Raw genomic sequence first — 15,582 nt, 5'->3', positions numbered from 1 at the left:
TTCATATAACAGTACCAAAGGTATTCATAACAGGCTACAGGGGGGACTCACGTGTGCGGGCGTTGAGGATGGAGGGGGATGCAGAGTTTCGGGGGAAAAGAGGGTAGAGGCTGATGACGTACTCTGTGTCGGGCTGAAGGGACTCCAGGGTGACAGAAGTGGAGTCTGCAGGCAGAGACCGCTCCAACAGCTGAGCAGCGGGCTGACCTGCTCTTCCAAAAAAGTAAGTAAGTAAAGTTTATTTATAAAGCGCTTTTCACAGACAAAGTCACAAAGTGCTTGACAAAACAAAAACACATAAAAGACAGTGTAAGACGAAGGGGATGCCGAATAATAATTACTTCACTAATTGCAAGCACAAAATATACTGTTTATTAGGAATGCAACAATACTAACATGACATGCTTGGCCAATTTTAATAACAATGTATCAGTTTTTTTTTGTTGCTGCATTAAAAAAGGGGTTACACTTGAATTCATGTTCATTTTGAAGATTTGTTGTCATTTTTCTGTATGATGATTTATAATTTTAATAATAAATAACAATTCAGTAAAAATGTATCCATGTTTCTAATTGTAACTTTTTTGTTACGAAATTAAGTAAGCATTAGTTAGGTCAAGCCTGATGATGCCTTTGACAATAAGCATGATCACAGTCACTTTCACACAGTGAGGCATACAGCTTAAAATGTAAGACTGGTATTGGATCAGAACTCAGGATGGGCCAATACTCATCAGCATCAGGAATTAAAAAGTTGGATCTTTGCATCCCTAGTGTACAGATTGTTAAACGATACATTAACTAACAAAATATGTGATCTGACCTCAATTCATTAGGGTTACCTAATTCTCACCTTTAAGTTTGGCAGCAAGCCAACTGTAGAGAGCTTGTCAGAGCCAGCTGTGTGTGTGTGTGTGTGTGTGTGTGTGTGTGTGTGTGTGTGTGTGTGTGTGTGTGTGTGTGTGTGTGTGTGTGTGTGTGTGTGTGTGTGTGTGTGTGTGTGTGTGTGTGTGTGTGTGTGTGTGTGTGTGTCTTTTAGTATCAGTTTTGATCGCTGGAGTTATCAGTGCGAGTACAGGCAGACATAGCAACAGGTAGAAACTTCACACCACTCATTACAGGATACACAGAGTCCTCATTTAAATACTCTCACACATGTTCAGGCCTAACTAGTCAGAAGAGGAGCACCATGTGAGACTGGCACTCCTGCCACATGTTCGGATGCAGAAACTGTTTGTATGAGCCCTCAGGGGCCACTTTTCTCTCCTGAATCAAAGCATAGGAACCCAGACATCTTGACACTGTTATAATCTATGCCACACCCTGTCTCTAGAAATTTAAGGACAAAATTACTGACAATATGTAACATAAGTGAAGGTTTCCACCATCTATCTGTATTTAAAGTTTGGTGATGATGAATATACTTTTATATATTTTAGGTAATGATTTGGCAGAAAAATCCTTGCAAACAGTCGGTGCCTGAGGGTGGTAAACTGTTAGAAAGCTCATGTTTCCTCAGCTATGACTGCTGTACATTCTCAACATGTTTCCAACTTGCCGCCAAAGGTTAACTGCTATCGACTGCTACAGCTTCTTTTCTCCTTCATTTGAAATGTAATCATTCATTCTGTCAAAATAGTTTTTTGTGAAAAGATGATTCTGCTACAACACAGGTACTTAATGTTTTTTCAAGCCAAAAAGAGGAGAGACGTTTCTAATGCAGTCAATCAGATGAGAGGCAGAGAGAAAGAGAAAGTATGTTAGACAGAGATAACATACTTATTACAAATAAACTCAACTAAACTAAATAAAAGGTGACCTGACCTCGTGGTCCATAGGTGAGTCTGTAGCCCTGCACAGGAGTCGAAGGCTGACCCCAGTCCACAGCGAGCGAGAAGAAGCCTGCCTGAGCCAGGCGTAGACTGGTGACCCCTGGTAAAGATTCTTTATGAAGAGGAAAAAAAGACACTGCAGATGTATGACGGTGACACATTAAACATTAAGGGTTCTTTCTTGTGTGGGAGAGGTGTTGAAGATGCAAAAAAAACTGCATTACTCAAATGGCCACTTTATGCTGGCACTAAAAGAGCGTCAATCCCCAAAGACCCCCATGTTCCCAACATTACAGCAGAAACACAAATATGAACAGAATAGTACATGAAATGATAAATGCACCTATAGCCTCTACTTCCATTTATTACAACTGTATTGGGGTTAATTTTTTACAAAACTCACATGTTAAATTATATTATGGCTTAAAGTTATGCATAATTTAGGGCGTGAACGCTTTGAGTGACTGGTGATTAACCTCACAGCCCGAAGCTGTTGGCTCTTCACATTTTACTTACTTGTTCGTTCTTTGGCAGAAGCAGACTCCCCCAAACTGTTTGGGTATTGGGCAATGATAGTCACCAGGTATTCGGTTCCTGACCTCAGCTCTCGTACGGAAAACGTCCTCTGACTGGCAGGGACAGTGTCCTGCGGGGAGAGACAGAGGATATTTTGCGAAGTTAGTGACTAATTTAGATGGGTGAGACATGAAATTCTTTTATTTTCATTATGTCTGCCAGGATAAGCAAATGTTACTCTTCGCTCTGCCAAGTTTTAATCCCAACAGCATCTACATGAAGAAGATCCACCCAAATACATGTTTATACCAATCCTGAAGGCATGTGTTTCTCTTGCAAAGCACGATTGACTTTGGCTTCTTAAACTGCAATTAAAAACTTGTGTGTGTCACCTCCAGGTGTCAGGAATTTACTTTCAACAGCTGAACTTACCTGACGCATGTCTGCTGTGATAGGCTGACCCAAGCCGGAGAGTGGCACATACTGGATCACATAGCCACTCACAGGACCCCCCGCTGCATTCCAGCGAAACCTTAGAGAATAAGACGTCTGGCCTGTGAACTCAATGTTTGACGGACCAGAAAACGCATCTGAAAGTAGAGGAGAGGGTGGAAGCAGGTTGAAACATAGATACAATTAAATGCAGGTTTACAATGTGACAATAAAGTCTGAGTCTACGTTTTTTAAGGTAACCCACATCACCCACATGACCTACATACCATCACTAGCGTAAACTCCTCCTGCTTTGGTACACAGTTGAGGGCTCACAAGAGGAAGAAGAGTGTTCAGCAGTTTAAAGTCCCCAACAAAGGATGTAAAATCACTGCTGGGCTGGGAGGAGATCTGAGACAGTTCACTCCTGTCTGCCTTTTTTATACCTAACAAAACACAGAACATTTAAAAAAAATTAGAAATCAATGTTGCTTACTGTAAGTGTAAAATAAAATCCCAATTTCTTTGCTTTGCAGAGGCACTGCTAGGTGAGACACTTACCGACTGCAAACACCTGAACTCCCTGACTGCGGAGCTTCTGTGCTGGTTCCTGCACGCTGTCTTGTGACTTCCCGTCTGTGATCAGGATGGTGATCTGAAATGTACCCACAGGTGGAATAAGAAACACAACAAGCACTATGTTAAGTATGCAATTTTATAAATACAAAAGTCCTAAGAATGGCTGCTCCTCAGACCTTTGGGACATCCCGACTCGACGCAGGATTGAAGAAGTTATCAGCAACAAACTTGAGACCAGCACCAGTGCGTGTGTTTCCACCCTTATAGTTCAGACTCTCCACAGCGTTGACCAGATCAGTGCCATCCAGGTAGGTAGTTAATTTAAATTCAACTCTGGAGGGAGAGAAATTTACATTAAATACATAATGCTGCACCTGCTCTAGGATCATTTGTCATTGCATGTACAGAAGAGTAATGAATAGGGATGTAATGATATACCGAATATCGCGGTATCGCGATAAATAAACGTCTCAATTCCGTCGTGAGTCTGACAGAATCTACCGCGAAAACTGTATTGTTTTTGAAGTGGTGGAGAGACAATGCACAGTTTTACCCACTGCTGTCACCCATGGCCAAAGCATATCTCTCTGTCCCACAGAGGTGGCGTTAGACTTTTTCGCTGTCCGTCATTTTGACAGACAGGATCGTACGGCAAAGTACGGTTTGGAAAGGATATCATTTCCTTTTGGAGGGCATGCATAACACGGCAAACACCAGAGCCTCGCTGCGGGGAAACGTTGGCGCTCTTCCGAGTTTGTTCTAATCTGTCAAAATGACAGACTGCTTTCAGATTTTTCAGTCATTGTTAAAAAAAAAATGTGGTTAACGCGACCACTGCTGTCCCAGCAACATCAGTACCAAGCGAGAGAGTTTTTTCCACAGCAGGGGATATTGTAAATGCCCAAACATCCCAGCATCTACCTGGAAATTTGGACATGCTCATATTCCTAAAAAAGTCTGATGATGCTGAGTGAGTGAGTTAGTGAGTTTGAGTTGAGTTACTTGAAAAACTAAAGTGAAACTTGATTTATTTTATTGCAGGGTCTGATTATTAAATGTCCTTGTTTATTTGTGAGATGCAGTGGCACAAAGAAAATGCCTACTTTGTTTGGTAGTACTAGTAGGTCAAAAAACACTGGTTGTTCTTGTTCCAGTCTGTTACCGTCACTTTGTTTTTGACACTTTAAAATACTACTATCCTACTAAAATGCTGTACAAATCAGATTTATTATTTAATAAAGAACATTTTTTCAAGTAAAAAAAAAAAAGAATTCAAAATAAATGTTTCCCCCAAAAGTTTTTGAACTTTTTTTTTTTCTTTCTTTTTCAATATCGCGATAAATACCATACCGTGGACTTGTTATCGCGATATTATCGTACCGTGAGTTTTTGGTATCGTTACATCCCTAGCAATGAATATGAATGTTTGTGAATATGAATCCTTTCAGTCACCTGGAGGTGTCGCTGTATTGTACTGCACCAAACCGTATCCCTGTCTCGCTGACAAAGCTGGCAAATGTTTTGACGATTCCAGCCATAAAGCCTTTCACCTGAAGAAAGTTTGCTCGGCCAATACTGGAAGACCCGTCAACCAGGAAAACAATATCTGCTGCTTGCACATTATTACACCTGCCTGCAAATACAGAGGGATGAAGAATACATGAGAGAACACACTTTTTGTATTTAAACAAACACGTGAGGAGGAAAATTGGAGCTGGTGTGGTAGTTGGGAGGAGAATGTGATTTATATGTACCCTGAGCTTCAGCCTGTTTCATGGAGAACAGCAGGACAGTCACACTGAAAAACCAGGTCCCCATCTTTACAAACCTGGGCACAAAGAGAGTAGATTACACTTGTTTTATCATGTCTGAAACCATCAGAACTCAATGCAAAACAGTCTGACCACATTACAAAATTGTAACTTTATAGTTATTTTACATTTTCTGTAGCAGCATTTGTTTCATAAACATTTAATTGAAGCCCCCTTTTGAATTACATTGTATTGAATGGGTGTACACACTTTGAAGAAAGACCTTTATGTACCTATATGTGTTTTTTTTATCATTTTGCTAATGTATAACAATTAAAAAATTGTACTCTTTGAGACCATCAAAGTAGTACCAGTAAATTGAGAAAAATACATTTGATTGGGAACCAAATGTATTACAAAATAAATAAACCTGAAAACATTTTTAATTATTCATTCTTGCAGGGTTTGAACTAATACTCCTTCTTTCCTTGTGGCTTCAGGTCGTGTAAGTCTCTGTTGGAACCCTCTTTTGTCAGATCAAATGTTGGCATCCATAATATTCATCACAATCATCAAAATGTCAAAGTCAAAGTCAACATTATTGTCAATCTTCCAGTTTGTGATGTCAGACAGTCATATTTGTTTTTAATTTATTTGAGTCTCCTAATGTTATTACGTTCCTGTTCAGCATTACACATGTCATTTGTTCCACAGCCTATGTTGAGGGTAGTTAAGCCCTGTTATTAGTCACAGTCTCCATGTTTCTTTAGAGTTATTGCCATTGTTCCTGCCTGTACCTGTTCTGAACCACCTAGCATCTTTGATATATACGCCTATATGCCTGCCAAGCTCCCTTTGAACACATTGTCTTGATCTAAATGTTTGTCTGACTACCAAGTGTTTTGCTTTTATTATACCAGTTAAACTTGACAAGATGTTTTAGGTGAAAGTCATGTTTGCATGTTACATGTTCACTGTTAGCATTGTAAAACTACTCAGACTAAAGAGTTCCTACTTCCTACACTAGCATAAATACCCAAATCAGAGCTGATTCGAAATTACAATATAATATATTGTTATGATGAATTTAATAAGACCTTCAAATTACAATGGATAATGACCTCAAAATATGCACACTGAAGCCAGGGAAAATATTATTGTAACTCTTATCATTAACTTTGTGTCAATACAAACATTGACCTATTGTACAATGCATGTGTGGACACATCCAAATTAATGGCAAATACCAGATACGCATAAACAAATGTTCCCTGACCGGCAACCCGAAACTCAAGTTGATAAAATATGTTTATGCAATTGTGATCTGTGAGTATGAAATCAACACCCCACATATTTAACAATTCATTTTCTTAATTGCCAAAACAGAACTACATTGTCCATCATGCACTGTTGTGACAATGCAACACAGTAAACATCGCAAACACTTAATCATGTATGTTGGAAACACATTGAGCAATGTAATGATGAAAATGATCTGCTTATGTTTTACTTTTCATTACTTGTATTGTATTTGTTGTGTTTAACCTGTATAGTGTCAGATGCAAATATTAACAATCACTGATGAGATATTTACATTATACTTGGCTTCACACATTTATGTCCTAAATTGTCAAATAAAAAAGGCAACATTGGTTCTCCTTACCAGCTAAATTAATCACTGCATTCTCGCATAAAATAAATCAGGACAAAATGTATGTACAAATGAATGTACAGCAGATAAACTCCTCTAAAGTCTGTTGGCCAGATTTAACTATTTTTATTTCAGGAGTAAAGCACATACTGCCCACTGCATGAACCATATTTCCATAAGAATGTACTACTATATGTCTGGAGTGCAGACACCAGAACTGAATGCAATTGTGTTATTATGAAACTGAATTTTTACATTCTTTGGTGCAAACAATAAGACAGTCCAGGACTTTCACATTATAGATTTTCTTTTTGGCCTGTGTCACATTTACACATCATCAGTGTCGCTATCCACTGCTCACAAGTTATGAGCTATCAATCTCAGCCAATTTCTGTGACAGCAATCATCTGATAAGCGGAATCCGATATGTATGTGGGGTACTTCTTTCCATAACAACCTATATACACAATCACCTATTCATAGAGGTAATGCAAGACACAGTGGCTACTGCAAATAGCTGACAGATGTTGAGCCAACGGACAAAACCTCTGATCTACTCTGTAGAGCTATGGTAGCTACAGTAAACATTGTCAGGATCAAAACCACCGGAAACCACTTAAGTTGATGAAACCAAATGTATAAGAGAGAGCAGCAGGACAACATCAGACTTACGTGATTTTCTGAGCATGTCAAGGAATGCAAGGAAAATCAACATCATCTGGAATGTGGTCACTTTCATTGCCTGGCATATTGATAGGACATTGACCTGAACCAGACTGACTGTCAGTGGTCCCCTGAGAACTAGCCCACATGAGACAGCTGTAGTTGATAATCACGCAGACAAGCCCCAAAACATTCCCAGCAGACAGAAAAAAGGGCTCTTGCTGCAGTGCTGTACTATAATACTATGGCTATACAATAGCTGTTATGGATAGTTTCACATTTTGTGAGAAACATGTATTGGCTTCTTTCTAAGAGTTGGATGAGAAAACTGACACCATTGTCACATCTGTCTCATACATAGCAGTACACGGCCCAAGTTAGCTTAGCTTAGCAAAATGACTCGAAACAGGGAGACACTGCTATCTCAGTTGGATATTAGTGCAAAAAGTGAAACAACAAAAAATGTTGTTGTTTTAATCACTGCACCTGGCCAAGAAATAGTTTGGCACACAACCCCTCAAAAATATAGTTTTTGCATGGATTAAACAAACAATATATGACAACATGTTCATTAGGGGTTCTGTCAGCTGGATTTTGTTACCTTTGGGCAGAGCCAGTCTTGCTTTTTCAACCATTTTGCCAATCTTTATGCTAAGCTAAGCTAAATGTCCTCTGGCTGTAGCTTTACATTGACCCACAGATGTGAGTGTGGGATCAATCTTCTAATCTATCCTTCTCTAAGAAAGCAAATTAGCAAGTTTCCCAAAATGTTGAAACTATTCCTAAAGAATTATGTTAGTAAAGTTTTAGAAGGACTTGGGTTTTTCTATAAAAGTACTTTCATACATTGTGTACTGAGCATAGACACAGTGAATACTCATTATCAAACTCTAAAAACACTCATGACAAAAAATACACCAGAATCTCTTGGCCTTTTCCCATTTTATTTTATTTGTTCAAGACTTCTAGACATTTCCTCAAGCCAGAAGCTCATACTTAGCCATGAATGTGTGTTCCTGATTTAAGATGCAGAGCCCACAAAACCAAAAGTTGTTTTTACCAAACTCAAAAGGCACACATTAAGCTTAATATGTTCCAAATGTAATGCTCATTTCCGTTTTTTAAAAGTATTTATTCTCAGACTTCTACGGCAATACAATTAAATAAGGTACAATTAGCTCATGACGAGCCACATCAGCATGTTCACCTTTGATGTTATTTTCATTTACTGTAATCTTGAAACCATGCATATTTCTGGTTTCATTATGTTAACCAGGTTTTGAGACCACAGTCCATACCCACAGCCTTTTCTGAGAAATTACATCTTTAGTTACTTAACAGATCATAATTAAAAGGCATTAATTACGTGAGAGCCATCAAAAAACAGCTGGAAACTAAAATTGGTGTCGGTATATGTTGAAAGCTTTCTCTTCCTGTCACTCACACAACATACCCACAAACCCTACTCTAATTAAGGCTCCTTTCTAAAGTTAGAGTACTGTGGGAGTAACATCCTTTGCTGATAAAGTCATGTTTTATTACAGCATATGCAAAGACATTCATCAAGTACATTCCTAGGGTGGACTCCACCCCTGGAATTTTTAACAGAAGGAAGTAACTGCTTTATAGCCCCACCCACCATAGGGCACCTGGGACTTAAACAAAACACAGGGGTTTAGAAGGTCAATGTTTAGTATCAAAGTGCAGCTAAATGCCACCCTTAACAGTAGTCAAGTGAGGACTGGGTGTGGGGAAAAAAATAACCTGTCACAAGGGCATAGATAGAGGAAGAAAAGGACTTTGCGGTAGGGCTGCTCGATTATGGCAAAAATCATAATCTCGATTATTTGGGTCAATAATTGATATCACGATTATTAAAAACGATTATCTATTTATTTTGAAAACATCCATTTATTGAAAGAAAAATGTGAACAGTATGTTTTTAACAGTTGATTACACTGAACTTTAAGTATAATTCAACTGAAAAAAAAAAAAAAAAAAAAGATAATTTATTAATTTATTTCCATTATGTTATTTTCATAATCGTTGCCAGCCAAAATCGTAATTGCGATTAAAATACGATTAATTGAGCAGCCCTACTTTGCGGGGACAGGAAGAAAAAGAGATTTGGACTCATCCCACTGAATCTGGTAGGAGCAGTACAGAGGCTGCATTCTGAAAGCTCGGCTCAGGCAGGATCACAGAGTTGTGGTTTAGTAGAGATGCCATTCTCCCAGGGGGGGCGGCGGGCCACAGGCCACTGCCGTGGGACGGAGTGCAGGATTGGGTAAGAGCCAGTTACTCTCAGCATAACATCAGTCATCAGGGGACAGAAAGTGACACACATGGACAGGGGGATGTAGGGTCATAGTAGGGTGGGGTGCCACAGTAAATTACCAAAGTCTCCTGCAAATTTGCTCACACACCAGACTGTTGTGTACTTGGATAACAAAAGCTGCTGGTGGCAAGAACAGAAGAGACTTACTCCGAGTCTGTCTGGGGGTCAAAAACAAGTTGACTGGTCATTCACCTTTGACCTGTGCCCTCAGGTCAAGTACAGCATGCCTCACTTCCGTCAATAATGAACTTTAAGTCAGTTTCTTCATCCAAACTAAACAAAAGTACTAAAAGCAGTCAGCTTTTAAAAATATTCTGTGACCTCTTGTTGGAACAAGTTTCAAAGGAAGCACTAATCTTATCCTCCTTTTTTACAAGCTTTGTGTTACTATTTACAATAGCCAGATGGAATAAATCAGGGAAATTATTGCATTTATCAATAGGGTATCTCCGTCAAAGACATAAATGAATGAAGACAAAGGTTTAAAATCCCCTAGTTTACAGCTAGTTTATTCCAAAAATAAACACAGGAAAACGTTTGTAAGAACCAGTAACATTAAAAAAATACTTAAATCACCCAGAACTTTTCCTTTGCCCATTGTTGTTGACATTGTGAAGGAAACAACAATATTTAAAAGTACCCCTCTGAACATAATGTTCTATTATAGTTAACAGAAAATGTTCCCTTCTAAAAACATCAAACAGACCCAGTAATCAGCAACAGTCCTCTGGATGACACACTTGGGATCAGTCCATATTGCACCAGAGTGGCGCAAGAAAGGAAACCAAGTGTGGCTGCATTGATAATGTGAATGAAAAGATGAGGAGGGGGGGACTGAAGGTGAGGCAGAGAGGAAGGGTCACCGTCTAATAATTCATGCTAAAGGCTTTTGAGCCATTAATTAAAACGTCAATGTCAATGGAATTATATCCCGGTGTTGCGTGAGAGACAGACCACAGCAAAACATGGATGCACTTAGAAGTGGAACAGACAATTGAAACCAACGAGACATAAAAGCAGAGAAGGCAGAGGAGGAAGTGAAGGAGTTGATGCCCTTCCTTTGTGCAGCATCATGGTGTAGCAGCCAGGAGTATAGCCCTATAACCAAATGGGTTCAGCTGAGGTCAACTTGCTTGTGCACTCCCCCGTTTTCCTTTGCAACTGTAATGAACACTTATGCAAAGTCAGACAGTGTTTGTAAGGGGTATAATTAGGCCTACATATTATGTGGGAGTTAGACATCCGTTCCTTTAAATAGACATTACAAATAAATTCTGATCAATTACATTTCATGAAGGGTGAAAAAAAGGGGATTGTTCTGCTCAGTCTTGTTCAAAGTCAAGGGTTTGTTGCAGGGAAATTAATAATCTGAGGAGTTGAGTATTGGTAGATATAAATGCCCATCGTCCAACTAGACTAGAGTTATCACCTAACAGCATGAACATGCAGAGTAAATCAATGCAGAAATACATTTTCATACAAACATATATATATTTCTGTAAAATGTAAGTAGAAATGCAGCTTACAAAGTGTGCACAACCTCAATTCAGAAAAGCACCAGTAATTCCATAAATATCTTTTTATTATGCAAGTGCACATGAGACACAAGGGCTGCCACAGAGCCCAGCGCCGGGGCTCAGCTCCCCGCCTCTGACTCCTCTTACCTGGGGAAGTCTGCTCCGTGCACCGGGGCCACAGCCTGCCGCTCCTCACCTTTCCACCTGTGGCATATCCAGCCCTAGCTCTCCGTGCACTGTCTGGAAGTCACAGAAGTATTCCCAGTCACCCGTGTCCAAAGTCACAGCTGCAAAAAAACAGAAGGCAATGATCCACTGTAGCTCAATAAGTGAACTTCTGTCGCTGCATCCCTTCAGGAGTCGTAAACGCGTTGAACTGAACACAAGCAGCAGCAGAACAGTCCAGACTTGTTGGGATGCCTGAAGGGGAGTCCTACGCTCTCCCTTTCTGCCTTTTTCCCCCACCTCATTCTCACCGCCTCTTGTCCCTCCCTGCTCTGCTCCTGCCTGCGAGCAACCCACGTTCCCAAACAGAGCTGTAACTTTAGCCCAGAAATCCCGCTATTTTTCCAGATAAGTTAAAAAAAACGATTTCACACAGGTTGATTTTTTTAACTCCCACGTGGTTTAGTTGCCTGCTTTAAATTTAAGCAGGAACATACAGGTTGACAACAAATCCAAAGAATAATACACACATTTTCTTTAACAAATTAAAGCTACTTGTATAAATGTGTTTTTGGTTAAATGTTTTTATTTTGTTGAAGTTCAATGTTTTATGTTTTTTTGTAAAAAAGCCTACAATTGACACAAATGAAAAAATACAAAAGGATAAGTGGGGTCAGGTCAGCTGTCACAATGAATACTTTTTTTGATACCTAATTTGTTAATATGTGGTTCACTTATTATGCTTATTTGTTAGGATCTTTTTTGTTTAAGCCTGATCAGCACTAACCCCATGGCAATTGTGCCTGTTTGCGCCACAGGACAAAAAATAAAAGAATCCTGTAAGTCAATATATTGACTTACTATCTCAATTATTGACTTACTATCTCAATATATTGACTTACTATCTCAATATATTGACTTAGCTATCTCAATATATTGACTTACTATCTCAATATATTGACTTACTATCTCAATATATTGACTTACTATCTCAATATATTGACTTAGCTATCTCAATATATTGACTTAGCTATCTCAATATATTGACTTAGCTATCTCATTATATTGAGTTATATATTGTCAAATACAGAATAAGGCACATAGACATCAATGTTCATCATATAAGCGGTACAACTTTATATTAAGGTACACAAATTAACCATCAACTAGTTGTTAATTAACATGCATATTAGCAGTATATTGGCTCTTTATTAGTCATTATAAAACACTTATTAATGCCTTATTCTACATGACCATATTCTACAAGTAATAGGCCATTAGTTGAGATTTTTACCTCAATAACCCTCTAATTAGTCCTTATTTATTGCAAGTAAGGAAGTTGTTGTACATGAGCTTTGGTCTTAATATGCTCTCCTCAATATGTCTAAATAACTCAAAATTAGGTATTTCTATCTAAGAATGTGTTCCCTATTTTAAAGTGAAGTCTTGTTCATAACCAATAAGTTAGTAATTTGACTCTAATTGACCGGAACAGGTTCCCTATTCTAAAGTTGCCTCCTCTTCACACTTTGTAAATACATTATAGCACACAACTACTGAAATTAACCTCAACAGCACATGAACAAAGTAGGCTCACGTTGAAATATCTGTTTTATTAATGAACAACTAAAGAGAGGTTCAGACACATGTACCAACACATGTCAAGTTTCTCGAAGGCTGAGAACACATAATGCAGCCTGTACTTTTTAATAAAAACAGATTTTTACCAGAGTTTATGTATTTGTGATCATACTTACACAATAGGTGTACTGTTCTCTCTATTTGTTGTACTGTCTCAGTGTGAACATAGATTAAACAGCCAGCCAAACTCTTTTGAGAGCCAGGGAATGAGCAGCCATGCTCCTTTATTGACTTATTTGCAGTCCACTGACATTCAAACGGAGTGAAACTATACATGTAAACAAAGAAGTTACAAGGCACTTAATGATCTCATACATGCAAGTGTACCATACACAGATTACTTGTAGAATATGGTCATGTAGAATAAGGCATTAATACGTGTTTTATAATGACTAATAAAGAGCCAATATACTGCTAATATGCGTGTTAATTAACAACTAGTTGATGGTTAATTTGTGTACCTTAATATGAAGTTGTACCGCTTATATGATGAACATTGATGTCTATGTGCCTTATTCTGTATTTGAGATAATTGTTTCAATAAAAAAATATATATATAACTCAATATATTGAGATAGCTAAGTCAATATATTGAGATAGTAAGTCAATATATTGAGATAGCTAAGTCAATATATTGAGATAGCTAAGTCAATATATTGAGATAGTAAGTCAATATATTGAGATAGCTAAGTCAATATATTGAGATAGTAAGTCAATATATTGAGATAGCTAAGTCAATATATTGAGATAGTAAGTCAATATATTGAGATAGCTAAGTCAATATATTGAGATAGCTAAGTCAATATATTGAGATAGTAGTCAATATATTGACTTACAGGATTTCTTTTTTTTTCTTGTGGTGCAAACAGGCTTCCATACAATTGTAACCTAACCAAGCTACCAGTGAACCAGGTTAATATATTTTCTATTTAAACTGTTTGAGGGATACATTTTCAAACCCAACTGAGCAGATGTTTAAAGCATGCTGTGTTAAAATGGAAATGTTAATGTTAGAATGAGTCGCTTGGATTTTGAGACAGGATTCAAATGTGGTTTTCTGAGCTCTCTCAGGCCCTGTGGCATTATAAATTAGATTACTGTGGCATTTAACTTACTCATGAAAGTATTCATGTTAGCACAAGACATTTCGAAGTGAAGCCATAGGAATTAAATATTACCTCCATTCGTATTTCTTTATGTTCTCAATGCTCTAACCATATGCATTGTAAGCCATGGGGCAGTAATGCCAAGACTGATTCATTTCATCAATAATGTTTCATCCTCTTTTTTTCCGATATACGCTGCCTTTGCAACACATTTACTGTTCAGATGGATGGAGGGAGAGAGAGAGAGAAGACAGAGGGTGGTGTGAAGCACACAGTGCTCCAAATAAATCTGTGCAAGGCAGATGTTCTTATGCAGCTCTGGATCTTTAAATCAGCCAACAGAACTGAAACCGTAACCATGCTGCACTAATAAAAACACATTCCAGCTCTAGTGTGCGTGTTCTCCCAACACTGCTATTTTAGCCTGTCTTGGTTAGGGACAATGGAGACAAGATGACTTGTGGTTTCAACTGCTTCTATTTACTCTTTGCACACAGTTTCCCACCTAAAAATATTTTTCTTTAAACATTCTCATGTGACATCCTTCAACATGAGCAGGCTACAAAAGTAGATCTAAGGATGGCTACTCTGTGCTGAAGGTGCATTTTGCTTTAGGACAGTTATCCCATCCCTACTCTTTTGATGAATATGTTCAATAGCCAAAGCCAACTGTGGTGATAAGGGTAATTTTCCTCTCATGATTTCACCATTATTACAATAATTTGACTTTGAGAATCTAAAACACGGTTTTGCTGAAATCAAAAGGAACAACAACAGCTATTTGGCCCAGCTAACCCACCTAACAACAGTGGACAAAAAATTAATCATAGTATAATTTCTCAATTACACTACGTTATCTCATGATGTGTAGCCAAGATAAAATGACAGTGAAAAGATATACCATCTTCAACTCTTTGGCCAACAGTAAGCAATTGTTGTCATTGTCTAACAGCACTATTGCTCCTCAAGGCAGGGTTAAGTAGAAGCAGGCAGGAGGACCCAACAAACAAGATAATAAGGAAATAAGATGAGAAAATAAGGCATGGAGTCTAGCTTGTAGTAATGTGTGAAACCACACTCCTACTAGCAAGCAGCTGTCAATAAACAGGTGGGAACATGTTTGTTTTTTTATGAGGGAATGGGTTGGAGTTGGATACTTAAACAAATATTAAATCATCCTTTTAACACATTTGTCAGTCACAGCAGTGCTAAACAGATTTGTTATTGTCTCTTATAAAAACATATATAATTGTTATCTCTTTGACAACAATGATTTTCAAAAATAAATGTATTTTCATCCTACAATTTAAAAGCACATTTTAATATGCAGGTTTAATTATTTTGTTAAAAAGGTGAGTCATTTTGTTTTCTTGAAACTAAAATGTAAGTTG

The 15,582-nt window shown here is 38.1% G+C and overlaps 1 protein-coding gene across 1 annotated transcript in view; it reads right to left on the bottom strand.

Moving 5' to 3' along the window:
- The window catches only part of col7a1 (collagen, type VII, alpha 1), a 65,575-nt gene extending 53,956 nt beyond the window's left edge, over positions 1-11,619 (bottom strand). The window contains exons 1-10 of the mRNA XM_034138509.1: positions 11,427-11,619; positions 5,114-5,187; positions 4,812-4,992; positions 3,536-3,692; positions 3,342-3,435; positions 3,068-3,226; positions 2,781-2,938; positions 2,349-2,478; positions 1,825-1,944; positions 52-207 (exon numbers count right to left, since the gene is read on the bottom strand). Of these exons, the coding sequence (XP_033994400.1) occupies positions 52-207; positions 1,825-1,944; positions 2,349-2,478; positions 2,781-2,938; positions 3,068-3,226; positions 3,342-3,435; positions 3,536-3,692; positions 4,812-4,992; positions 5,114-5,177 (1,219 nt within the window). The 5' untranslated portion in view covers positions 5,178-5,187; positions 11,427-11,619. The remainder of the gene's footprint in view (positions 1-51; positions 208-1,824; positions 1,945-2,348; positions 2,479-2,780; positions 2,939-3,067; positions 3,227-3,341; positions 3,436-3,535; positions 3,693-4,811; positions 4,993-5,113; positions 5,188-11,426) is intronic.
- Positions 11,620-15,582: the final 3,963 nt, after the last annotated feature.

Source organism: Trematomus bernacchii, unplaced genomic scaffold (genome assembly GCF_902827165.1).
Source record: "Trematomus bernacchii unplaced genomic scaffold, fTreBer1.1, whole genome shotgun sequence".
Classification (NCBI taxonomy): Eukaryota; Metazoa; Chordata; class Actinopteri; order Perciformes; family Nototheniidae; genus Trematomus; species Trematomus bernacchii.
This window is presented reverse-complemented; position numbering and strand designations above follow the sequence as displayed.